The sequence below is a fragment of the Synchiropus splendidus genome, chromosome 18, assembly GCF_027744825.2.
Source record: "Synchiropus splendidus isolate RoL2022-P1 chromosome 18, RoL_Sspl_1.0, whole genome shotgun sequence".
Classification (NCBI taxonomy): Eukaryota; Metazoa; Chordata; class Actinopteri; order Syngnathiformes; family Callionymidae; genus Synchiropus; species Synchiropus splendidus.
Genome location: NC_071351.1, coordinates 9,245,561 through 9,271,663, shown reverse-complemented (window position 1 = coordinate 9,271,663; position 26,103 = coordinate 9,245,561). Strand labels below are relative to the sequence as shown.

General features: G+C 42.5%; 3 protein-coding genes across 11 annotated transcripts in view; 2 read left to right on the top strand and 1 right to left on the bottom strand.

The window, feature by feature from the left end:
• Positions 1-26,103, top strand: part of noc2l (NOC2-like nucleolar associated transcriptional repressor) — a 116,830-nt gene that overhangs the window by 61,197 nt on the left and 29,530 nt on the right. For all 7 annotated transcript variants that reach the window (XM_053848467.1, XM_053848471.1, XM_053848464.1 and 4 more), the window contains one exon: positions 1,344-1,530. Coding sequence is in view for 1 of the 7 variants with exons in the window: in XM_053848471.1 (XP_053704446.1) it covers positions 1,523-1,530 (8 nt within the window). In the remaining 6 variants the exon portion in view is untranslated. The remainder of the gene's footprint in view (positions 1-1,343; positions 1,531-26,103) is intronic.
• LOC128749154 (PPARGC1 and ESRR induced regulator, muscle 1) lies at positions 4,530-11,373 on the top strand. The gene is made up of 4 exons (XM_053848460.1): positions 4,530-6,631; positions 7,128-9,934; positions 10,172-10,288; positions 10,405-11,373. The coding sequence occupies exons 2-4, from the start codon at positions 7,153-7,155 to the stop codon at positions 10,527-10,529; spliced, it is 3,024 nt and encodes a 1,007-aa protein (XP_053704435.1). The 5' UTR covers positions 4,530-6,631; positions 7,128-7,152; the 3' UTR covers positions 10,530-11,373.
• Positions 11,532-24,613, bottom strand: plekhn1 (pleckstrin homology domain containing, family N member 1). Of its 3 annotated transcripts, none has more exons than XM_053848472.1 (16): positions 24,448-24,613; positions 22,476-22,560; positions 22,134-22,295; positions 21,063-21,143; positions 20,552-20,642; positions 18,143-18,276; positions 17,352-17,501; positions 16,128-16,208; positions 15,960-16,035; positions 15,601-15,746; positions 15,110-15,250; positions 14,491-14,715; positions 14,121-14,276; positions 13,467-13,694; positions 13,210-13,270; positions 11,532-12,179 (listed from the first exon to the last, which is right to left on the bottom strand). In XM_053848472.1, the coding sequence occupies exons 1-16, from the start codon at positions 24,519-24,521 to the stop codon at positions 11,995-11,997; spliced, it is 2,076 nt and encodes a 691-aa protein (XP_053704447.1). In that variant the 5' UTR covers positions 24,522-24,613; the 3' UTR covers positions 11,532-11,994. The 3 variants fall into 3 exon arrangements, with proteins under 3 accessions (XP_053704447.1, XP_053704449.1, XP_053704448.1); XM_053848474.1 differs by having other exon boundaries at positions 22,476-22,557; XM_053848473.1 differs by having other exon boundaries at positions 11,533-12,179; positions 13,467-13,691.

The following is a 26,103-nucleotide window of genomic DNA, read 5'->3' as shown; positions in this document are numbered from 1 at the left end:
TTCTGGAAACAACCAAGCAAATAGGCTTCAACTTGCCTCTTGTTACCTTAGCTCCGAATTTGGCTTCTGGCATCAACACAAGTGAAGAGTCTCTTTCCTAGGAGAGCTGCACTCCCCGCCGCCCAGACCAGCTCTTGTCAGGGACCCGCCGTATTGTCGCGTGAATGCAAATTCTTCCACACTCTTAGGCAGCAAAGCCACCATTGACAGGCTGGTTGTGTTAATTTAGCTGCCTTTCTCTCCTACTTGATCGAGTCGCCTAGATCTCAATAGCAAAAGAGTTCAAAACATCAAGAGTCTCAGCAACAATGTGCCATTCAGCCAGGGAGAAACTCGTTATGAACAAATGTGGCGCCACAAACAAGCATCGGTGTAGACTCTGCCTCATTGTCGCAGCACTGCTGTCCACCATTGACAAGTGAAGTATTGAGTGGTTTCACGGTGGGTGATCCACGGTGACAACAAGCAAACAAACCACTGTTTGACGGAGGAAATATTTGGTTGTTACCCAACAGACATACCTCCCTTGGCTGAGAAACCTGCATCATGTCAGTCATTCGAAAAGGTTGCAGTCATTTCGAAAGTTTATTCAAGTGTCAGACTGCGACCTGTGCAGCACTGCGCCCTAGTTTACCAGTCTGGTTAGTCAAATCAAGAGGGCAAAACTCAGGCACTTGGGCATCACCCTCTTCTCTCTACACATTTGATTCATGGGAGCCTGTTTCTTCCGTTTGAAATCACCTGCTCTGTGCTACAGAAACATCTCATCGCCGAGCTGTTGTTGCTAACTTCTGTTTCTGGTTAAGGCCCCAGTCACCACAGAAAAAGAAACATTAGGAACATCTCTGTCGGTTCCCTGGCTTTGTCAGTTATGATAAATGAAAGTGATCCATGTTGAGTTTGTTTCTTATGGTAGAGATTTTAAGTAGTTTCATTCCCTTGCATAGCGTTGGCTGCTTCACTCTCAGGCCTGGCAACTAACCCAACGTTTGGTGGTATTTGAGTTGAAGTGCAATGGTGTTTGTACATATGAATATTTTGCGGATGAAAGTACTCGATATGAATGTGGTTTCTTTAAATGTTATTTACATTCACACCCATTAAAAGCTGAATGTGAGTTGTCTTGTCAAGTGGAAATGGAGTTGCATAGTTTTATCCGTGCAGATGTAGTTTCTATTGCAAAGTGCTGTTAACCGATAGCCACCCAATCTGACTGTCGTTGACATAAATATTTACATGTCATACTTAGTTTCCTTTGCATGTTTCTGTTCCAGGAACGATCCAATTGTTTGATATCAATCTCAGTTTCAATGAAACTTAATATCTTGTTTTTTTTTCTTCAGGTGCTCATTCAGGATGCCAGACGCGCAGTCGTTCTGCTTTGTTAAGGAATGAGAGGTCAAAGTGCACTCGTCTGATGAGTGACACACCAGCTGAGGAGGCGACAGCACAGGAGCCGGTGTACTTCACCCAATGAGAACGGAGACTGACAGCTCAATTTGAACCAGTATTCTGCGGCGGAATGTGGAGGTGAGTGACAACAAAAGCTGGAATGTGATTGGTTAGGCCACTTCCTATTGTTCGACCTTCCACTGATAACCTTGATGACCCCGGCTTGAGGAAGGAAGGCCACTGCTCTGCGTGTGCGAGGGGTATTGTCTGGCCTTTGTTTCCAGATAATGTATTAACCTAGCAAGTCCAGCTTGCGGAGAACGATCAGTCACGTGGTCATCATGTGGTTAACTAAATACAAACAGCGGTGTGGCGTCTGTCTGTGTACGCAAGAAATTAAAGCTTTTCCAAGGAGTTGACAATGGTGCTCCTGCTACCAGCGTTGGATGAGAGCTGAGGAGTTCAGCGCTGGTGCGATATAAAAAAGCTAAATGGGAGCCATGGTAACAGTGGCATTTGGTTGCTCATGAGTGAGCTGCGTATACTTCTCATTATTTTCTAACATAAACTATGAGCTACCTGTATCTTGTTTAACATAGTGTCCCCTCTGACAGTATTTCCATTTTAGTTCACAATGATGTGATTGTTTTAATATTCTCACTGTGTGTTTTGAGGAATTGGGTGGATCTGCTTCTTAACCCTGGCGACGTGAAACTCTGATAAAAGGAAATAAGTCTGGCTGACTTGGCACAAAGTTGGATCATGGATGATTTGTCTCGTATTAGTTATATTCACTAAGGTTTGTTTGTGGTTTGTTTTCAATGACTTTCTTGTCAATGCCGCACTCACACTTTTTCTGGGTTACATTTATGTCCCGGATCACAATGTTGCCATCCTACTATCCTAGAGGTGGTAGAGTGTGTCATGAATAAAAGAAAGAAGAGGCTTGTCTATTCGGAACTAGATCATTTAGTTCACTGCCATTGCTGTAAACATCAACATGAGACTGGATATCTCTTTGTTTACTGGCCCTGATGACAGGGAGAGCATTTTCTTAATGCATTAACCACGAACATGAAGCAGTTGTTGTTGCTGGTAGTCGGTCAGAGAAACAAAGTTGTGGTTCATTGAACATGAAGTGCTGTCTTTCACCATAGAGAAGACAGCCCACAGGCCTGATTGTGGTCAGGAAAGAAGGAGAACCAAGTCTTCTCAAGTAAGACGATGTCACGAAACCTCCTGCTGCAAACAGACCTCACTCTGCTTTCTCAACAATCACCGCAGCTGTTTCAGGCGTGATGAAAAAAGCACAAATTATCAAAGTGATGAGGCATCAGACTGCTTGGAGGCTTCCGACTGAATGAGGAGTCAGTCTGCCCAGCCATGAATATTCCCCCGAAAGCAGCTGATTCTGAATAATGTGTTGTTCTGTCCTGGCGGAAGGAAGCGATGACGATAGTCTCCCAGGGTTCATGAAAGACACTTTGAATGTTTACGTGGCGCTACTTGAAAGAGCTGCTTGTGTAAATGGAAGTTTAAATCGGTTACAGCTCCGAGCGTCTTGTCACTGTTTCACCTCAAGATCAATATTGACAGAAGGATGTACCAAGTGGTGTTAATCGAGGATCGTCGCACCTTCAAGTCACGTTTCACAATTGGTATGCTTGGCTGTGCTTCACACACTGAGATCATAATAATTCTATACTCCTGGATGTGTTAGTTGCAGCTGTCATTTGCTTGTGTGGACAACATTATAAATTTAAGTATTTTTTTATAGCTTTCCAACAGGTTGTTAACAGCAACTGCAGTTGAACTATTGAACTTGTCTTTTAATATTACAAAAAAATTCAGTCCTTTTAGTTGTAGTTGTGGAAACCTAATTGTATATTAAAAAATGCAGCACCCTCGCAATTATTACTTGCATCATATTTAAGACATCTGCATAACAAAGAAAATACACAAGTAAAAAATACATATTTAAAAAAATGAAATAAATTGTATTCCAAGTCCGCGATCATTATGAGTAAATTAATTGCATCACTTATCCTGTTCAAACAGACTTGTGCTTCGCAGTGCTCTCATACCACGAAAGTACGGTATTCCAGTCACTCATTGACTTTTGGGACGTTTAAGTCGGGGGTCATCGATACTGTATATGGTTGTCTGCCGCCATCTTGTGTCTAAGTTGAGTACTGCATTCTGCCAGTTTTTGTTGTTGTTGGCAGAAGGGTTAAGAGTTCTGCAGTTTGGATTTTCTTACTTTGCTGTCATGGTCCGCAGCTGTAATATTTAACTTATCGGTCAGTTTGGCTTTCCAGTGCTCTGCGATGGCACAGACCTGGAGTCCACTTGATGGATTTATCCGTGATCCCCTAACAGCCAGGTACACTGATACTTCTGTGTTGTCACTGACATTTGAGGTGAAGACAATCATGCTTTTGTTTGCTCACCTGATCAGATCTCACCTTTGTCTGGATGCCTACAGGCAGTGGGAATAATCCAGTCGACTACACAGCACTTTAAGCTGTTAAATGGAGCCGGTGACCACAACGTGGTGCGGCCCAGTTTTAGATGGCATTTTACTCTGATGTAGTATTTTCAGTCTTAAATTATACAATGGTGGACTCTGCTTTAGTTTTAGCAACATGTCTCTGCAAATATAACTGAACAAATGGCTTTAGTTAGGTATTCTAGACTTAGTGGAAGTTATTGGAACCCTTCCGCTTTTGAACAATGTTCTGTCACACAACTATGTACACTACTAATATGATGCGGTGTCATGCGGTTGTTGCATGTAGCAGTTTGAATGATTGATGTAAATATGAATTCTAGCAACCTTTTTGATTCATGTTATTCTGCTTTATTCACGGCTGGCTGAAGCAGTGGAACGTTTCAGTTTGCCCACATGGTTTCTCCCAGTCCCTTTTAATCTTTTTGTCATTTGCAAATTGACAATGAATCTGTGTACCCTCCAAACACATCTGACAAAAACCCAAAGAAAAATCTCTTTTTGGTTGCAGTTGCTGTTTTCGGTTGCTATCATCAAGGCTCTGCCCTGCGGTTTGAAACAAAAGATGCCACCATGCAGTGATGCTTGCTTGGTTACCCGAGCGAGCGTACACACTTGCTGGTCAAACATCATGTGACCCTCTGCTGGTCTTTGTTTCATTTTGGTTGAATCGCTGGCCCAGACCTGCTGAACAATTAGGCTAAAACTCTGTCACATTAGCCTCCGTGAAACAGCCTGAAAAGATTCCAATCTTAAGTCCAAGAAGTGATTCATAAGAGCCTAATCCTGTTGATGGAAACAGAATCCCACCCGTGTCAAAACGGCCCACCGCCCCAGGTGCAGGAGCTACACAAGCCCGGGCCTGTCCCGCTTTTATCATCGCTGATGAATGTGAAGGACCCTCTTGGGCACACAGAGGTTTGGCTAATTAGAGGGTCTGTTTTCTCATAAATATCTATAGTGATGAAAATGAGGCCTCAGAAAGTCGCAGGAGCAGCCTGTGAAAGTGTGGGATGCAAATCCTGACCCCGCAAACACAAACCTGACAGATGTGAGTCATTCAAATTGTAATTCATCATCCAATTTGTGTTTTATCGCTCCTTGATCTCACTGGAGTCTGTTGAAAAAAAACTTTGTGTTGCGCTTGTTTCAATGGACTGAAGAGTCTGTTGAAGCATTTGGAAATTAAAATTCCTGTCACACTTTTTTAGCTCTGTTTTTATTACATCACACATTTTTCAGAAATGAATACTGGATTATATTTTATTTATTGATATTTTATTATTTTAATTCACAACATAATAGACAGCGCATTCATTTGCTGTCGTCACTTAAACACAGGACTCATTACCAAAATATTTCTAATTCAATGAGAGATGTTTCAGATGGAGAGGTTTGTGTTCCTGATAAAGTGCTGTCATGGCAACAAAAACTATTTAGACAAAATAGTGTCCATTCTTACAAGGGGTAAAACATTGATGCAAATTAAGCAGCAGCTTTTTAAAACAAGAAACGCACGACACAACCGTGCCACAGCTTTGTTTTTTCCAATGATTCATCAAAATAAATACTCAAAACCTTTCAACTTTTGATGTGTGTGTGTGTGCCTTATCTAGCTATAATGGTGGGGACCAATTCTTGGGAACACACCACACAAGTTTAAGCCTCAATTTGATGATTAACCGAAATAACCGGGTCATACTTGAGTTTATGTTTGGTTCATTTTGAAATGTTGTGTTTATATTTGCCTTTTAAAATCCTAATTTTGTAGATAAGTCTATCGGTCAATTCAATTTATAGAACCTGATGCTCCATATGAACTGGCCATCTAAGTCTTGAGCGGTTGAGGCATTTAGTCTAGTTTTAAAGATGAAAACCTAATCTTACACTGATGGTGCTCCTGTAGTAGCCAACCCAAACTCCAATGTTGGATAAAGTAAATGAACTAGAGTAATGTGTATGGTGCGAAAGGTTCTTGTCCAATGAAAGGACGATCAATAGTCTGATGCTTCACAGCAATTACGGCACATTTGGCGTCAGTTAATGGCAGTTTAACAGTGGGTAATGAGATCATGGCTGATTCCTTATCTTCCTTATCTTTTAGTGTTAGTGACATCATGGCAGCCTTAATCACATTGTCTTCTGTGATAGCTGTAAACAAAGGCTCAAGCCCAACACAGATTAGTCACTCCGACTGGTTGCAGGCTCTCACATCTGTGCTGCTGAGGAGAGGGAACACCCTGAACCACACTCAAATGACATGCCTGTCAAAGTGACGCCTTTTCTTTCTGCGATTTTACACATCAACTCTCTGTTTTCTCCTCTTGCTCATACTCTTGTCATGACTATCAATGCATATGACATCACCACTAAAATGTCTTCAGCTGACCCACATTCACGACTGCCTGACTGAGAGCAGCAGATGTCTGCCGTGGTTTTTCCTCTCCGCTCAGCAATGAAACAACACAATATTTGAGCGTAAAATCCTCCTCGGGAGAGTCTGCCAGTGACGGCTTCTATTTAAAGTTCAGAAATATTATTCCTGTGTCGGAGATGGCAGCTCTGAGAACACCGCGGGTACTACGTGATCAGGAGCGACGCTCTATATTTGTAAGATCATGCGGCTTGTCATGCTGCATGCTCATGCTCCAGAATCCTCACTGCTGCCATGAAACAGACTTCAGATGCACAGATCTTCACCTGCTGTCGAGTCACAGCGAAGCAGAGCAGGTAAGGCCCATGATCATGTGTTTCACATTTCCTGAAAAACTTTGTGCTCTGTAGTTTAAGTTAAGAACACAGCAAAGATAATGCTCTTCTAATGTCTTCTGTTTATTTCTCATAGTCTACACAGTATAAGTGTCAGAGAGACAGACAGTGAGATAGAAATGAAATTGTACTTTGTTTTGCATGAAGATTATTTTGAAAGAGCTTTGTTGGAAAGTAGTCTGGTGAAAGGACAAAGCAATAGCAGACAGTTTGTTTGGTAACATTGCACCTATGACTGGAATAGAGCAGTTTGATACTACTTAAGGAAGCCTTAAATATTTCTAGTTCACCATAGCTTTGGCTATTGTTTGGTTCTAACTTCTGCATTAGCCTCCACTCCAGGTCCAGTGTGCTGATATTCATCCTGTTTTTATTTGCTTGTTTGCACACTATCACTACAAAATGCTATCGCTGTATTTCAACAATTATATGCTTACGCTTTATTACCTTCTTGTAGGTTGTCTTGAACCCTTCATATCAACATGGAGGACTTTGAGTTCAGTGTGGAAATCTCTGACTGCGACTGGGAATGCTTCTTCAACGAGTGTGAGGAGTGCAACCTGCTGTCTCCGGCACTAGCTGGAGTAGATGACTCTGGGTTGAGTGACATTAGCTCTGGATCACGGCGGTCAAAAGGACCTCGCCCAGCTGAGTGTGCCTATGGCCTGGATCCTACAGCAGCTGCCACGCCACTGGACGACAGTATGGCTACAATTCACCACGGCAGTCGATTGAGCATCTTGTCTGACAGTGAGGAGGACATCCACCTCCGGTCTGTTAACATGTTCTTTGAGAGGATGGCTGGAGGAATGCAATCTAAGGTAAACCCAGAGGAGGAGCAGACGAGTGGTTCAAAACAAAAAATCACCATACAAGGATTGCCAGTTCCTGGGAATAATTCTGCTGCTCATTCCGGGATCTTACCTCTGCCAGTGGGCCAGACAACTGCACAGTGGGATATGACACCTCAACTGAAAGGTGCCCATCAAGAGAATGCTTTGACTGACACATGTAACCCAGACTCACAGAGCAGTCATGAAATGATAGTTCAAGTTAAGAGAAGGGATGATGTGAGCTCGGAGGAGAGCCAAATCAAAGCTCAAGATTGGTCTCCGTCTGCGTCATTTAAACGCAAGAGAAGGAAAAAGCGGCGACTAAACTTTGAGCCAGATGATAGGAAAGTTTTTTTCAAGCGAAGCGACTCGGAAGAGGAGCAGTATACATTTAGACCAGAAGCAAAGCTTCTCCCTGCCCCAATAACCCCACAGCCTGGGTCACTGAATATTTGTCATCATCCTGCTCTGTGTGGAAATAAAGATTTACATGATTTTAAGTCACCACGCCATCACACAAACGTGCACCCAACTAAAACTCTGGATTCTGCAGCTGCCTATTTAACAGAAAATATTGACGGGAAGAGTTGTCCAGAGTATGAAACTGTGGACACATCGACTTCAGCCCCCAGCGTTTTGGCGACTACTCCCACCCACGTCCCCTTTCTGGATATAGGCCAAAATGACAACCTATCCTCTGGAAAGTCAGTTGTGGCTGTAAAGGTCGCGAATGCTGGCAACCAGCAACTCACACTGTGTGACATAGACTCTGAGCAACTTGAGCCAGACGGTCACAACAAAGACCAAGATAGCCCTCCAGTTAGAAAGGCCACCCCCTTGTTAGAGGAAGGACTGATATTAGATGTTAATCTTTCAGCAACGACTCGAGAGACTGTATGCAAATGCAATGTTTTGTCAGAAATACGTGAGTTGATTGAACCAAAGGAAACTCGCAGTCAAAGTTCCTCTCCACCTGCTGTTGTTAATATAACCAACGATAATCCCATACCTGATGATGTGGAAACATCTTCCTTAGCTGTTTTATGCTGTTACACTGAAGGACTTCAAACTGAACACTCAGTGTTTGATGCAAACAATCCACATGTGTCGTTGAGTTCGCCCACCACCGTCTGCCACGTTGATTCAATGAGGCCAGGAAGTTGTAAAATGGAAGGAGAGAGTGTGTCTGTCCCTCAACTTCAGGAGTCTGTAATCGGTGGACTGAACAATGAGGAAGGAGACTCTAAATATAACTGTGACTCTAAAGATTCAAAACCCACTGTGTTTGCCATGTCGTCGTTCTGGAGGGAAATGGAGAAGCTGACAATAAATGATATTCTTGGTTTACGTATGGTCAACAGAGGAGCTCAACATGATCATCCTGAACATGAAGGAAGTGAATCCGAGCTCTTTGTTGAACAGGATGGATTCAAGTCTCCAGCTCAAGATTATGACCTACAAGAAGTCGAATCTCACCCCATCAAGAGTGTAACATGGGAAGACGAACCCATCACAATGAGTCTTGGGAATGGTCTTTACTGTCCAAGCAGTGCCATAGAGGACGTCTTTGACCCAGTAGTTTCAGAAAGTTCTCATAACTGCTCGAAAAAAATGTCCAAAGCTGTGAGTGTGCAAAATCTCCCTGCCCTGGAGTCTCTGAGTGATCCACATAAGAAAGGGCATTTACACGGCACACAGGAAGAAGTGAGGGGGGGAGTCCAATCTAACCAAGATGACGCTATTAAAGGGATAACTTCATCCAGTGTAGAGAGCTATAAGGTCTCTCTGACCAGCATCTTACAGTATTTCTTTGGTAAAAAGCCGCCCATCTCCAGCCAGGCTGTGGTGGAAACCACCAACTTCACTGCAGCAACATCTCTCGCTGAGTCGTATGATCTTTTCTTCTCTGAGTTTGATACTGAACATTTCTTCTTTCCACTGATGAAATCGGATGACACTCGGATGGTTCCCATCTACTCCCGTTCCCGCCCCTCCACCATGCAGTTCCCGGAAGTGTACGAGAGTCTCTTTGCCTCATCTTCCTCTGATGACTCCTCCAGTGAGGAGGAGGACGAGTCCATCCGTCAACCGTTCAGGGTGATTACCAGATGGAGTCACCAGCCTTCCCAGACCTCCACGGACATTTATGATCATTTTTTCTCAGACGGCGACGTCAGACAGAATTTCTTCTGGGGGTCTGGACTTTCATTCAGGAATCTGAGATGGAGAGGCTCCACAGCTGAGAAGCAGCTAAGCTTGTCCAGTATAACCATGAGCGGCAGATCCAGGAAACGGATGAGTTTCCCTCCTAATATTTTAGGAAATGGACATGTTGTTCATCCTGATCCACTCCTCCTTCACTTGGAGGACAGAATCAATAGTCAGCTCATGAAACCATTCAGACATGAGAAGCTACTGCCTTCAAATCCAAGTAAGTGTTTTCAGTGTAATACTACAATTCAACAATATTTCTTTATTAATTCTAGCGTCTGAATCACTGTTATTCACACAAAGTTGTACTGTGAATTTACAGTAGGATGAGAGGTCTGACACTTCTCTGTGGTTGTTGCCCCTGATCTCAGTACCAGATTTCACTTGTATTATTGATAGCTTTATATGCCGATATGGATCACCAGTGTTGCGTGTAACGCTGCCACTTTCTCCATAGGGCTGGATGCTCCACTGCTGCCTCTGAGACAGTCAGATATGTGTCTGATCTGTATTGCTTTTGCATCCTGGGTGCTTAAAACTGCAAACCCACAAGTGGGTGACACGTGGAAGGCTGGTATGTATTATTGCGTATAATGTTGCTCATTAGGCTCTTTAGTGCTCATGAGGCTCTTTAGTGAACATAAACCACACTAACTATTGAAAACCTACTCCATCTGTTTGTCCATACAGTTCTCCTGGCAAACATAAGTGCCCTGTCAGCCATCAGATACCTGAGAAAGTACATGAAGGTGGAGACAAGGGACACCAACAAGATGTTACATGTCACAGAATCATCTGAGTCTATCAGCCTGTGACACCTTTCAGTTTTATTTTTGTTACTTATAAAAGTGGTTTATGCATACTCTACATATTTGTTTTTATCCTGAAATACAGATTTTTGATAATGAAGCACTTCAGATGTTGACCACAAGAGGGCGGCGTTAGCCCATATATGAAACAAACCTGGAGCAACAGCGCAGTCTTTTTTTTGAGTGCTTCGAAGGTCTTGGTGATTCTGTTAAAGGAAGATTGGAAGAATGTTTGATGAGGTGATGTAATACTGATAAATATGATTTTTCCAATGACCAAATGAGGCCGAACAAAGTTGGAACAAGGAGGATGTTCAGCTGCAGAACAATTATTTAACTGTGTTATCTGGTATAATAACCAGGTGATAACATATGTCATATGTGGAAATTGGAATCTATGTCATGAGGTGAAAATGTTTTTGCTTTTGTTTTCTCCATTATGAATAAAAGCTTTTAGAATAATGTATTCTGAAGACCCAAATGCATTTAGATTCGATGATTTGTGTGAAATTCATTCCTTAGAATATAGAATAGAAATATCTTAACATGACACTCACGCGCGTTGCATACATTCACATTTTGCTGGTGGAATGTTTCGTTACATGGAGCTTATAAATGTAATAAATTTGTTATTGTGAAATTGCAAAGTAGCATTGGAAACTCCTGGCTGCTCTCATGGCATCATTGAGGCTGACTGGTCTTAGATTACATTCCAAGGGGGTTTCAAATATTGTAAGTGGATATTATGGTGAATGCTTTTATTGATATAACTAGATTTGAGGAAGCTGCTTAGTCGGGGTGCATTTTGTTTGCCACATTCTGTACAACTTGTTGAGACCCAAAAAAAATGAGATGACCATTTAGTTAACTTGTGAAGTCATTTGTATCATTGCAGTGGTTCCTGCTCACACAACCAAAACTAAAATACTGCGTATGATTTCTAGTTCTTTTTGATTGGATTAGGTAGATACACAACATTGCTTTGGTTCACTTCAGTGTTTTTTTATTGTTAAATATAAATAAACACCTCAAAATGACATGAAGCCGCACCATTATTCGGCAGTAAAGATGGCTGACAGGAAGCCTGAGAGTGAAGCATCACACAGAATATACAACATGTACAAAAATAGACAACCTCTCCTATAACAAGCCCTCGGTGACGGAATGCTTCTGTAGTGGTCAGCATACTTGAAATATAAATACAAAATTTTACAAATTTAAATAAAGCGGTATTTACACTTTGCTATCTTGAATGCTACATATCAACCAGGACACTCAGGCCGTTGCCGACTTCTGGTCACGTCCTGTTCATTTCTTCAAAGCGGTGCTTGTTATTCTTCCGCATGCCTTCTTTACGTTCAGCATCACAGATCAGTGCGGGTTCCTCCTGTACCGTCAGCTTATACCAGTCCGACTGATAGCGATCTGCTGTTTGCAGATGTCCAGACGAGTGCCGGGCCATTGTTGTGTTTTATGACCATCTCTGCTGCGTTGCCATGGCGGTAAGGCCTCTGGCCCCAAAGTTTAATCCGGACCAGTGTGCTGAAATTCCAGACGCCGGCTGAATCATTCCACTATCACAGTCATACTCCCAAATGTTGTCATAGTCTACTTCCTGGTCATCTGGTTCTGTGGGCTGGAGGTATGAATGAGGACCTGCAGGAGGAAGAGGGAGGTTGTTATGATGAGTATCAGTTTCAAAGCATCCATGACCAGTGTTATTTTTAGTTAGTTTAGCTGTTTGACATTTGAAATTTTGGGAATCTGTGTTACTCTCTCGCTTTACTTGATATTGTCAGTCACTACTTAACTGTTTGTCAGTGCTGTCACAAATAATTATTTTTCGTTCACATTACTGCTATGACTGTTATAACCAAGTGTATTACTTTCCCTGCTACTACAGTTACTGCAGCCTTTACATTTACTGTCGGCTGCGAAGCATATACCACTCCTGTTTGTGCTACTGGAACTAGTTCTGTGGCTACTATGAGTTCTTCTAAAATGGTGATCACTTTTCCAACAACTGCTGCAGTTTATATTTTCAAGAACCATTACTACTTCTGTTTCTACCTCCACTACTCTTGCTTGAATGAGTTCTGCGATAGACACAGCCACTATTCTGACTGATAGTGCCTATTATAACAATAGGTACTACCTTTGTCTCTTACATTAAGATGTGTAATCTACGCCTCCATTTGGAACCTCAATGAAAGATTCGTCGGAAAATACAGTGAAGAGTCTGTTTACTTCTCTACAGAGCCGTTGCAATTCCATCACTTGACCTCTGACCTTCTAGTTGCTTGCTGACAGGGTGAGGACTTGAATCAATGCTCCATGCATGAGTTTAATTTTGGGTGTAATGTAGTGGGAGCAATGTCTGTCATCCTTGAAGGCATTTAGGAAGCCAACTGGTGGTTTTAACTTTCACAACTCACACTCATGAGGGACCGTGGGAGACAGTGGCGGCGTCGCTTTAGCTGTGCTGACTTCACCTTTGTGCACATGTTTTGAATACACACCAACACCAACAGTTAGGAGTTGTGTCTTAACCGATTTATTTACAAATGTATCTTGACATTTGAACTAATGTGTCCTTTCTCACTGTGCTGTGGTCTTTTATTTCTAGAAGGGAGATGACTGCTATATTAGCTATCGCAGGACAGAAGTAATATTTTTGAACATGTACCTGGTGAGTAATCGTACGACATCTGAGAATGGCTCATACTGAAGCTGGGCTGGAGGTGAATCTGTGAACAGATGTGAAAACAGAACCCAGTTACTTCCTGTGATCAACAGCTGTGTCTGTTTCATTCCCCCAAATCACCTGCAGAACAAATATATAAACACGTGCTGCTATCATGCCGAGTTCGACGGTTGCGCCTCGTTCTACCACATTCCAGACAGCGGAGTGTCTTGGGAGAGGTGTGTGGTGGTGTTTCTCACCTGCTCTTGCATCTTTGCGGGTGTGGGGAGCAGCTTTAGCCTGGACACGGCCTCTGCTCGCTGCTCCGCTTGCATTTGCGGGTCCATCTCAAGGCTCAGTGCTTGACCTCTGCCATTGGTCAGGACGAGGCTCCTTCTGCAGCGGCGACCCATTGGTGGCGTGCAGAGTTGGAAAGAGGAGGGAAGGAGTTGTTGGTCATGCAGAGGCTGCTGCCGCCAGGCCTCCTGCTTGAGGAAACAAAAGGATTTGTGTGAGGGTTTGGCAACCTGGACAGTTGAAGACAATGGACTATGCTTTATGAAATATGTAGCACCTCCTGTTTTATCAGCTACTGTGACTAAACAGACGGCACACACCAATCGTAATTGTGAAAATTTAATTTATGTAACCAAACGTGTTCATAACATCTTCAAACTTCTAGGTGTTCAATTTTTATGGTTTCCTTACATGTGGTTATTGGAGTATATTCCATCGCTGTTATCATGATCCAGGACTCACTGATCAATATTAAAGCTGTCAGACGTAAATCTGAGTGTCTGCCCCTTGTCATCACCACATGTTTTGTATTTTCCTCTAATCGCATGGTTTTGATATCTGACCAGCTGCGCAGGTGAAAATGGAACCACTCGATCCAGTATCTCTGACCCACTTACCATTGGCTGGATCTCATCCAGGGAGTAGATTTCAGGGCTGCAGGGCTCGTCGTACAACGGCGACAAGGGCTGTCTGGGGGCGCACATGTCTGAGTGGCGCTGTGGGGGGTTTGGACAGTAGCCCAGTGATGTCGGAGGGGTGCTCCAGCTGTTGGACTGATGAGGAAACACAGTCAGAGATTAGAATCATCCTATTCCCTTCAGACAAAAACATTTGCTCACTCATCATTTACACGTCCACTGCACTGCACTCTGAACACATTATCCCATTTGACCACATGCATACACCCTGATCCCTCTCTTCCTCAGTATCTATTTCAGTTACTACCTTGGGGAACATTACAAGCTTGACGCCAGACAGACTTATCACCTTGATGAGTGGGGTCTTCTCAAGCCGATGCAGACCGCTATAGGGGGTGCTGTAGAGCTGTGACGCCGGCAAGCTCTCTGTCGTCTGCTGGCATGAGCTACGCTGAGGGGAGGAGTAGCGGAGGGATGAAGGGCGTAGCTCGCGCTCAGGTTTGCTGTGTGAGGAGACGCTGTTATTCCTGCTGCCCAGACGAGCAGTTTCAACAGAAGCAGGACGGCTGGAGTACTGTAGAGATGACAAAAGCCAGGCGTCAGAGTTTGCATTCTTGAGCACAGTTAAAGATTTGTTTTGGACTTGCTGACACATGTATTCGTGCTGTAATTTGTGACAACTGAATACTGTTAGAACTTATAAGTGACTTACACGACTAATCCATGCAGTTAAAAAATCGCAAACATGTCCCAGCTGATTCATATTCTGCAGTGTAGCATTGAGGTCCACAGCTGTATCTTAATGCAGACAACCTTATCTAGTTCCTGAAGGCTGCTGGTGTGTTTGAGGTTGATAAAACAAACTTTGAAGTTGGAAAAAGGCAGAAACCATGCTTAATAATTATCTAATATCTACTCCTACAACATGTTTTTCCTTTTAACCATGAGACTTTCTGACTGGAACTTACACAGAGCGGCTCAGAGTATCCGGGGGAGAGCGGGTTGTCCTCTGGGATGGACATCTGCTGAGTGTGGGATCCTCGTCCAGTGTGTTTCAGGGAGTCGGGGCGCCCCTGACTGTTTCCACTCCACCTTTCAAACTGTGGCGTCTGAGGAGATTGAAAAACAGCAGAAATTCAGATAGAACCCAAATGAAAGGCAGTAGCAACCAGCGGGAGTCGAGAAGCTAATGTGATTTATAGTGTTGTCATGTTGAGAGCTTGCATGTTACTGTGGAAAAGGTAAAAAAAGATGAGGCAGTTCTGACAAATATAATCAAAGAAATTATTATTTGATTTACATGTCGAAATATATTTGTCTTGGACCATGTGATCCTTCTGGTTCCTGTTTATTTTAAAAAGGCTTGTCTGTTTTACGGCCTCTTTTATTCCCTCATTCAGTTCTCATTGATAGTCATGCGTCATCACTGAATAATTTGTTGTTTAAAGGCACGACTCACCTCTCTGTGTGTCGGGGTGTAGATGATGTCATAGACTGGAGGAGGGGGGCTGAGAACTGGCACGTCAGCAGCTTTGAATTGCTGGATCCAGTCACAGAACTCTGCTCGGTCCAGACAGGACACAACGATGGGGTTGATCAGCTTCCCTGTGAAGAGGGTGCGGGATACAAAGCTTGTTATTCGGTTCAGTCCCTCACTGGAATGTGCTTCGGTCAGTTTGCTATTCAGTGAGGATCAGACGAGCTCATTCATGAGACAGAGTGACACTGGCACATTCATAGAGAGAAGACTAAAAATGCAGAAACATGTACCGTGAAATGTGACTCAGCATGCAAGTCGAGCATAAGGACTGTGTTTACCTTCGATCATAAAGGTGTTGGGCTTGACATCCTGGCAGGGCGTGGTGACTGTGATCATGTTGAGAGGAAGTTTTCCCTGAAATCAGATTTTATTATCACAGGTTAGATACACAGACAGCAGGACGTGATTCACTCAGCAGGATCGAGGTTCACTGAGATCCACCGTACCTTGTAGAATAAGCCGTCATTCTCCTCAGAGAGGATGATGAGGGTCGATGGGTACATGACCAGCAGCCTGTCACTCTGTTCCTGTAGTGACAAAAGTGGAATAACAATTTAGCCACTGTAGAGTTAACGCACTGCTGTTTATTTTCCTCTAACATTAAAACTAAACTATGACTTGAAACCTCTAGCGGCATCGGGATCTGCAATCCACTCAGTCAGCGGGACCTTTTAAGGTGCACCTTACAGTTCATGTTCCCTCTCCCACTTCAAGGGCGGGTCTGTAGAGACAGCTGACATTCCAGCTGTGAGGTGAATTGAGTCACCGCATTTGCCTAGCAAATACCTCTCACACACACAGCCCTAAATCACACTCATTTCAATGCCAAGGCTTGTGTGACCCACAAAGGGTTAATGAAAAATACCCAGTCAGCAAATTATTGCTGATGCAACCTCAGTGTTTTTCTTTTCGGGGCAATTGTTTCTGTTAATACAGCTTTGACTGACAATACTTAAGACTCATATTAAAAAAAAAAGAAAAGAAAACAGCATGAGTGGACCAGACTTGTGTTGACAGATTGGGTAATGTGGATCTAATCTTGTATAACATGGTGTGGAAATACGAAAAGGTAACCGCTGAGTTGTTTTCATTATTTGAATCAAGTTCCATGTTTTGAGACAGATCAGTAAATCATTTATATGATGAATTCAATTGAAGTTTTATTTTTACTACTGATTTTAGCTGATGTAATTTCTTACGATCTTATGACTGATTCACTCTGTATGGATGAATGAAAGGAGAAGTTCTGTATCTGTTTCGGTATGTCTTGCCTTTATTGTTCCTTCTTTCATCTGACAGTATGGACCACCCTCAAGAAATTGATTTGCTTCTGAACTGCAAGACTTAGTTTAAGTCATGTAAACACAGATTTCCTCCTTTGTCGTATATTTTAAGATATTTTATCGACACCGTCTTCTCCTTATCCTTTAAGCTTCTGGGCTGCCAGACAAACCCAAATAAAGAAGACGAGAAGGCCAAACAGAAACGTCTGGGTGGGAATTGAACTTGCTTCTTATCATCAAACTGCTGACGCGATATCATCTCTCATAATTCAAAAAGTGTCTCTTATTCAAATTGTCCCAAGTGCACATCATGACTGATCTTCAACTGAATATTTCTCCACCTGACAGTGGACCTTCAGAATGAGTGTGAGATCGGTGGCTTCGTACCTGACAGGGCAGATGTTGCAGGCGAACTTTAGTCACATAGGAGATGGGGCCCAAACTGTCACGTTGAGATCCTTCCCACTCATAGATGGGCTCCCTGTTGATAGAATTCCTCAGCTCCTCTCGGCCCTCAGGACTCCTCTGTTGGTTTACCTGCAGAAGGTACACAGAGGATAACACAAGTCAAACAGGACTCATCAGAAGATCAACAATGAGGCGGCTGTGCTCTTGTTTGCTCCCTTGTTTGTTATTCTCACATCATTGAGGATTAAACATTTTCTGTTAAACCTTGCTTCAAAGAAGCATGACAGGTTTCATCCACCGCGTGCGGTTGTGGTTAGTTGTGGTGCGGTCAAGGACACTCCCTTGTATCCAGCCCTTGGGCAAAATGACCTACTTGACTCAGCATGACTTTGTGATCACAAACATGTCAGGTGTTAATAATCCAGGTGGATTACAGGATGACCCAACATGAGTTCACATCAGGCCCAACATTTAAGGGTGTGACAGTGAAGTTCACACACACCTGATGCAAGTTATTAAAAAGAATCTCAACATAAGACTATTTAAAACAGAAGTTTATTATCCTTTTGTATTGAATCGGACCCACTAGTTTGCGCTTTACCGTTACACATTTATGATAATCCTGTTGGTTTATTTTGTTTGTGTGCACAAACAGCCTTGGCCAAAAGGACATGCCGGAACAATGTTCCGTAACAGCTTGACTATTGTGGGAGTTGTTGAGATACAGACTTAGTCTTCTACAATACAGTATAGAAAAGGTGGCCGCTCACCTTCACTCTAGTGAAGTTTTCTGGTGCAATTGCTGTTCCTCCATTCATCTCAATATTTTCCTTCAGCAGGCAAAACCACAAGTCCATCTCCTCTTGGGTGGAATAGTAGACAATGATGGGGTTGAGGCTGACACCTACAAAAAGGAGGGGGGGTCAAAGGTTAGGAAAATGATGAGAATTCTTCTCTATGTAATCCAGAATGCTCCCTGCTGGTCAATCATTTATTGAGGTCAGGTCTGCTACCTTGACTGTTGGGAAGTTATTAAGCAACAAGTGTTAACACATTTTAGAGACTACTTCTACTTCTGAAGTCAGCGACAGTGTCTGTATGCTTCATTTTGAATGGACACCAACGCTGATGGCTCACTCAGTGAGCTGAATTCGGGATGAAATACACTGGAATCTCTCCCTGTTACTCACACATTCCAGAGATAATACTTTTTTTTTCAAGCTAGTACTTTTCTTACAAATGCCTTGAAGAGTAGACTTCAGGCTATCTGGTGTTCTCTTAGATCAATACCTTATTTACAGTATTTTGTATATCACAGTCATTATGGTTATGATGGTAAAGTCAGGAAAATCCTTGTGGGATTTCATTCGGACGAGGGATAAATTGACCGCTTATATAATAGTGATTGTCTCGCCACTATCTTGCAAAAACTTTCAGGTCAACATGTTCAGAATTGGTTTATCTGCTTTTGTAGCCTTGAAATGAAGTTTTTGCTGGTTTTTCCTGGTGTGAAAGAGTTGCTTTGTCTCCCATTTGTGATGGCATAAAAGAGAGAGACCAGGAAAGGAGCACTCTGATCCTCTCTGATATGTCATTGGAAGGATGCGACCCGTTCGCTATATGTGTTGAATTACTGCACGTTGCATACATTCTAGAACAAGTAAATATTAGCAGACAAAGTTTTGCATTTTGTTAATGTACGATTTGCTTTTCATATGCAAGGAACTACTTTTATATTTGTTTTACTTTCACTGTACTTGGCTGCTAGAGGCTTTGTTAGCTTTAAAACTAGCAATATTAAAATAACACGCAAGCTCTGAATATGCTTGATACACTTTTTAACCAAATGAAATGTTATCGATACATTGGTTTTTGACCTTTGGCTCATCTCATTCTCATAATCATGTCATGATGTCGTTGACTTTTACTCACTACAATTTTTAATCATCAGCCAGCATGATTCCTGTGACTGTTTTTCTATCATTCCATCCAATATTTGGTCATCTACTCTGGAGCACATTCCTGGAATTGTATCCACATGACCAGGAAAACCCAGAGTCCAGACATTCATGTCATCTTATAAGTCTTCAAACCTCATTATCGTCCTTTCACAGCTTTGTTAATTCAAACTACTCGAGGCTTCTGGGAATAGTTAAACTGCCCTGTCAAGCGGTGTCTGCTGCGTCAGGCCCGTATTTTCGCAAGATGATTCATATTTAAAGCTCCGGAGGAGGAAAAAGACTGATTCCAAACGGGAAAGTCTGCATCAGAGCTCACACTTGACTAAGAGTTTAGTCACACTCCCTCTGCGTGCTTCCTGACCATGTAGAAAGCAAATAAAAAGATCACACAGAGGAAGGAAAACATGAACAAGACCACAAAATGACGAGCTGGAGCCTGGAAATGAACCACCACGAAGCGTCAGTGTGTTATTGTAAAAGCTCAAGAATGCAAACGAAAAGCAAAACGACAGCTCAGAACATTCTCTGAAGCGGAAGACAAATTACGGTTTAACGGCGTCCACATGCAGAGTATTTGATATGGATCAAGGTCAAAATGCCCATGTGTCGTCCCAGACAATAACGTTGCTTTATGTCTCTAGTTTACTTTAATGTAGTCATTGTAGTTGAGCACCTGACAGCTCAGATTACTTCTGTGGCAGATTCCAGAAGTCTCAAATCTCTCCTAAAGGCTATTCAGATGGTTATAAATCAAGGCTTGGCTGGTTTTGTCCATTCTTAGTTCAAAGCGCTATTACTCCCGGGATTTAACCTGAGGACTTTTGGGAATGTGTTGCAGATTTTAGCGGTGACAAGGCTGAGAGCGGTAGCTGGGATTTTCGAGCAGACAGCTGGCCTCAAGTGCACCTGTTGTCTAACAAGCGGGGTCTTTTAGGCTTGGTTGGCCTTCTGACCGATGGGTAAAGGGGGCCCGGCTCTAGTTAGTCTTGGGGTTGCACAGAGGTGAGAAGGGTCGCGTCACCTTTGAATCACTGGAATGTGACAACATAGGAAACTTGCTGTCGTTGGAAAATACCATCTGCTTTCTTCCTAGTTATACCGGCAAATCAACTGACAACACTTGATGTTCCGTTCCACTGAACCAAAGTGATATTTCGATGTGATATAAACCGCTGATGGCCACATTCCAAAAAGCTTCACAAATGCTTTTGAACTTACCGTTTATTTGGAAGGCAAACTCTTGTGGTTGGCTGTGGTTACAGTTCTGCTGCAGGTTGCCGATGGTGAGTTCTTTTAGTGGAAGAGTTCCCTACGCACACAAAAGCAGAAAGTTCAGTCATGCTGAAAATAAAAGACTTCTAATTGTTGTTTTCTATTTCAAACACCTCAGTTTCAAACAAAAGCACAGTCACCACCAAAATTAATCACAGTGACACGGGGGTCAGCCGATGATGATGTTTAATGTCTCCTATCCATGTTCCGTCATTCGCTTTCTGACTAACACTAGACAGGTGCGTAGCTGTTTGCTCTCGACAGACGCACAAGAGCAATGATTAATGGCTGCTCGTACTTTACGAGGCAGGTGAAGAGACGTGATCATGCTCTCTGTTTACCAACACTCCTGTTGGTAAGGTGCGAATGACAATATGCAACCAAGCCCCAGGGAGTCCTTTAAAACCGAATTAATGTAAATGAAAGAAGTATGCCAGAGTTCAAGTGCAAACCTCACCTGGTATGTTAGTCCCGTGGTGTTGTTGGATACATAATGTAGGTGTGTCTGGAAGAGATCCAGGTAGCAATCATGCACATCCTGTAAAGAAGCATTGTAGATTCATTAACAGACTGACGGACAAGTAGATCTAGGAACCTAAAATACTGCTGCTCTGTTTTTTCTTGACTCTACTTCCAGGAACCATACATTCTGTTCCTGTTAGGCTATGATCCCATTGAACATTTCATCAGTCATTTCACCTTGTTTTCCAGAACTGTTGTGTCACAAGTCTCTAAAATCACACATGGAGCCGTCCCGTACTCCTATCAGGCCCTGGGATCTGAGGAACTCTTGATCTACCCTCAGGTTTCTGTCCCAGAGATGTTTCGCAATTGCAGCGTGTCCAAACACAGGCTGCAGTCTGGAGGTTTGTTTGTGTGGGAAAGTGTCTGAGTTATTCACATTCAGCCACCACGTCAGCCGAGAGTTTCTGTTGCGTTCACGGGGCACTTCCTGCTCCCATCTGCCGCAGCTTTTGCTATATATCGATGCGTCATCGCAGGCTTGGTCATTGTTTTAATCTTTTGCCTCGTTCTTGTGAAACAGCAAGTTGATCACGTTGTGCAACTATGACCATTTCCTCAGAGACTTTTAAGATATTTATCGGCATTTACGTTCTCCAGCAAGAAGATGATAGCGGCACTTTGATTTGAGGCAACATGCTCAGGAGCTGCAGCAGCGGCTAGTTACAACAGCCTCCATAAAATAATTAAGATTTCTCGACGTGTGAGAGGACGGAAGGAATCAACTTGATCACAAATCACTTTCAATGTGGGTGAATAACAAAGCTATGTTCAGATGGTCATGGCAGGAATTGTTCACTAGATCTGCAGCGAAAGCAAACTTTATTTACGTTTGCATGTGAAGTCTCATTTATTATAGTCCCCAACTATTCAACTACACTTTTTCCAAACTACATGCAACAGTAGTTTCAATTCCATACATGTATTCCAAAGGACTGCAGAATCGACATAACTCTCTGAGGTATTCAGAGGTATCCGTTGCCTTGGTGTTCGTGTATTCTCTTACCTGGCAGTGAGCAAAGCGAAAGCGAACTTTGGAGCTGTGAATCATCCGTCCATAGTTCTTCACATTGATGCTGCTCTTCTTCCACCCACTGGCCGGGTCATAAGGAAATGGGGGGTCCCATTTCATGTTCTCTATCGTCTGCAGATCTTTTGGGTTCATTTCCTGCAACCAAGTGTGAGTTTGGTTAAGTCTGACTGCAGTGTTTCCAGGATTTGTGGTTAGTAGGTGTTATAACTTGTTATTACAGGTTCTTAATAAAGGTTGCAATAGAATTAGGTGGTGAATCCAGTTACACTACTACTTGACATGACTTGTGAGCTAGTGCGGGAAGGACTCTCTTACCTTGCTGACAGTGCAGAGGATGTTGATGATACTGTTGGACTTCTCTTGTCCCTCTTGTGGGTTTTTCTTACGAAACAGGCGACTGCTGGCCGAGACACAGACAAACCGTTTTATAGCTCATTTCACGATCATATTTTCTGTGGTGTTAACAAGGCTCAACAAAGAACATCTCCTATTCCAATAAGGGCTCTTGTGTTTCGGGTAATGGTTTGTGTCTCATGTTTGATAAATGAATCAGCGCTCCACGCTTTGTCGTCACTTCATCACTGCCGGTTGTTTGCAACAATTAGGGCTTGTGTCCCTTGATAGCGACGACACAGCACTTCAATGTACTGCTTTGTTTTGGATCCATCAGTGTCACATCAAGATGAGGAACCTCCCTTGCTGCAATGATAAGACTCAGGGACAGTTTTTTACAAGTTTATATCTGCTTATCTGCACATGCATGCTTGCTGCAACAACGCTCGTCTTTGTGTGTGCGGTGGGAAGCAACGGCTGTCTAATCTGGACCTCCACAACCACCATTAATCATTATTAGAAATGACGGCAGATCTCACTGGTGTGCACAGGCTTTGTGGCGCAAAGGACAAATATGATAGCCATGCATGTCAGCTCTAAAGTGGAATGTGGATAATTCACAGGTAGTCGATGTACACACCTAGCATTCCTTTTGTCTTTGCGTGGCATTCAACTGCTTGTCTCTGCGAGGAACACCTGATCCAGGCCGGACTCACCCACACAAAGAGTTTGTGGGGAACGCAGGAAGCAGAAACACTGAATGTATTGTTCAGTCTATCGATCCAGTTGGGATGGTGTATCACAGTTCAGGCTTGAGTCGTGGGAATGTGTGTATGTCCTTTCCTGTGTTTTTATTTGAAAACCACAAACCACATGTGACCCAACTAGAACCTGACTCATCACACAGGCCAGGAGAAGAGGATGATGAGAATCAGATGTGGCATATATTTAGGTATAGGCAAGTGGCCCAGTCGGGTCAATATGAGCATGATGTGGAAACCTAGGGCAAACCTTTTTACGATACTGAATGTGAACCCGCATTCTGTTTGATTCAGACCTCAGAACTGGGAGAGGTCCAAACAGGCACACCTGCTGTTGCATTTCAGTTACAGGACGGAATGTTGATCAAAATACTGGAAATAAAGTGGCGGGAAATAAAGTCTTTCACACTTGGAATGCAACATTTGCATCAACAAGATTCAATAAACCCCTCACTTGAAGACTCATGCATTTTATCCTGATTCAGAAAAGTTGCAGTTGGTGAATTGGGGTGCTGAAAATACAGGTACTTTACTGTCTTTAGCTTTGAATAAAAAATCTAAATTTCTTGCGTTTCATATGTCATGAAATCATACCAGACTCAACTGTTCATGAGTTATCTAAATTCCTTAATTGTATTACAGCTATTCCAGCCGTCTCACACGGACCATTGAAAAATGCTGCAGATGTTACATATCATGGTCTGTTGGTAAAGTTGAATGCCCAATATTTTCCATCCGAGATAAGCTAATCCAGCAGAGAGATGTGCCACATCTAACGTGTCCTGGCATATTGTTTAGTCCCACAGAGATAAAAAGAGCCAATACATTTCACCACTGTGGGACAAACAAAGGATATTTATCTATTTAAAACAGATGTGTCAACTGCAAATTCATGTGAAAAGTCAGACCGGGAAAGGTCTATTGCTCGGATATCATCAGGTGGTCCCACGTGTGGGTGGACTTTAAAATGATCCCCATGTGGAATCATTGACAGCAGCAGGATTACTTTCACACGGTCCACGGAAGAGGCAAATGGCAAGTGGATCATTGACTCTAGTGCTGGGCTGGCAGGACTCTGAGAAAGCCATATGATCCTGACCCCCCTTCATCAATCCCCTCGGGAATAGCAGTGATTCCTTCCAGATGAAGTTGAAAGCAACACGCTTGTAAACACCTGAGTGGTTGTTTCTTACCTGTTCCTTCGTATGAAACTTTTGCTGGAGAACCTGAAGTTGTGCTGGGGGACACATGACATGCTGCTCCCCATTCTGCTGGGATCGGTAGGCTCTCAGTGGATAGTCCGTCTGTGACTGCGATGAGTGTAATCCAAGAGTGTGGTGACTCCTGCTGAAGCCAGACTTGTTCTGAGGGAGCAGCAGGCAAAGTCTAGCTCTTTAGTGAGAGTGTGTCTGCCTACAAGGGGGCGTGGTCAGAGGTTGTGTCAGGCCTTCTCTGGGTGTGTGTGTGTGTGTCTGACACCTTCTGTGAATGGCCTCTGTCTGTTAAATCAATCCCAACAACAAAGACGAGGGAGTTCAGGGGGGAAGAAGTGTGCCTTTTCACACCTTGCAGGAGCCAAATGGAGCTCATTGTGGGTCAGCGGTGGCGTAATGACCGCTAAACACGCTGGATGGTGTGTGTCAATCAAAGTGCTGCGACTGGCATGTCCAGACATGAAGAATTCCCGCAGCACTATTTATTATTGGCCCACATTTTTGACACTCAGAGGAGCGTATGGGAAGTGTTGTGTTTCAATTGTGTCTTCAAATAATTCCAACCCAAACCACAGGGTATTTTTAGAATAAGGAGGATCAGTTTTTGGTGGAGGAAAAAAAGTTATTGAATTAAATGTGTGACATATGGTGAAGATTTATATAATATGGGGATGATTTATAATATGGGGATGATTTTCCTGCAGTCAGTCATGTATATTACATTTATTGCAGTTATGGGATTCATCAGATTTGCTCATGCTCATAGAATAAGATGACTATCATAATTATAACAATAGTAATAATGGGTGCGGAATGCGGGAATATGCTTTTAAATATGTGTATTAATTCATGTTATGTTCATTTTACGTTTTATTGAATTTTGTCTTCATTTTATTTGAATAATAGTTATCATTATAAATGTGTGTCATACATAGTGAGACAATACACTGAAGGACGTGACCGTAACTGTCATAAATATGAGGCTATATAAGGTATTCATGATGAATCTGAATCGTCCTCTATAACACTTGTAGACATGACACTTGTATTCATGAACATAACATTGCATGAATATATATATATATATATATATATATATATATATATATATATATATATATGAACATGTAATGTTCATTTTTCATTTTATTGAATTTTGTCTTCATTTTACTTGAATAATAGTTATCATAATAAATGTGTGTCATACATAGTAAGACAATACACTGACGTGACCGTAACTGTCATAAATATGAGGCTATATAAGGTATTCATGATGAATCTGAATCGTCCTCTATAACACTTGTAGACATGACACTTGTATTCATGAACATAACATTGCATGAATATATATATATATATATATATATATATATATATATATATATATATATATGAACATGTAATGTTCATTTTTCATTTTATTGAATTTTGTCTTCATTTTACTTGAATAATAGTTATCATAATAAATGTGTGTCATACATAGTAAGACAATACACTGAAGGACGTGACCGTAACTGTCATAAATATGAGGCTATATAAGGTATTCATGATGAATCTGAATCGTCCTCTATAACACTTGTAGACAGGTTTGGGTGGGTCAAACTACACTGTGTCTTTCAGTGGAGCTTTATCTCC

Excerpts from the sequence above, each read along its gene's own strand:
- LOC128749154 (XM_053848460.1), top strand. The coding sequence starts at position 7,153 with ATGGAGGACTTTGAGTTCAGTGTGGAAATCTCTGACTGCGACTGGGAA. Across the intron at positions 9,935-10,171 it reads GCTACTGCCTTCAAATCCAA|GGCTGGATGCTCCACTGCTG; the intron begins GTAAGTGTTTTC and ends CTTTCTCCATAG. Across the intron at positions 10,289-10,404 it reads GGGTGACACGTGGAAGGCTG|TTCTCCTGGCAAACATAAGT; the intron begins GTATGTATTATT and ends TTGTCCATACAG.
- plekhn1 (XM_053848472.1), bottom strand. The coding sequence starts at position 24,521 with ATGGGGAGCAGCATGTCATGTGTCCCCCAGCACAACTTCAGGTTCTCC. Across the intron at positions 21,144-22,133 it reads TTCGCTTTGCTCACTGCCAG|GATGTGCATGATTGCTACCT; the intron begins GTAAGAGAATAC and ends GCTTCTTTACAG. Across the intron at positions 20,643-21,062 it reads CCACGGGACTAACATACCAG|GGAACTCTTCCACTAAAAGA; the intron begins GTGAGGTTTGCA and ends TTGTGTGCGTAG.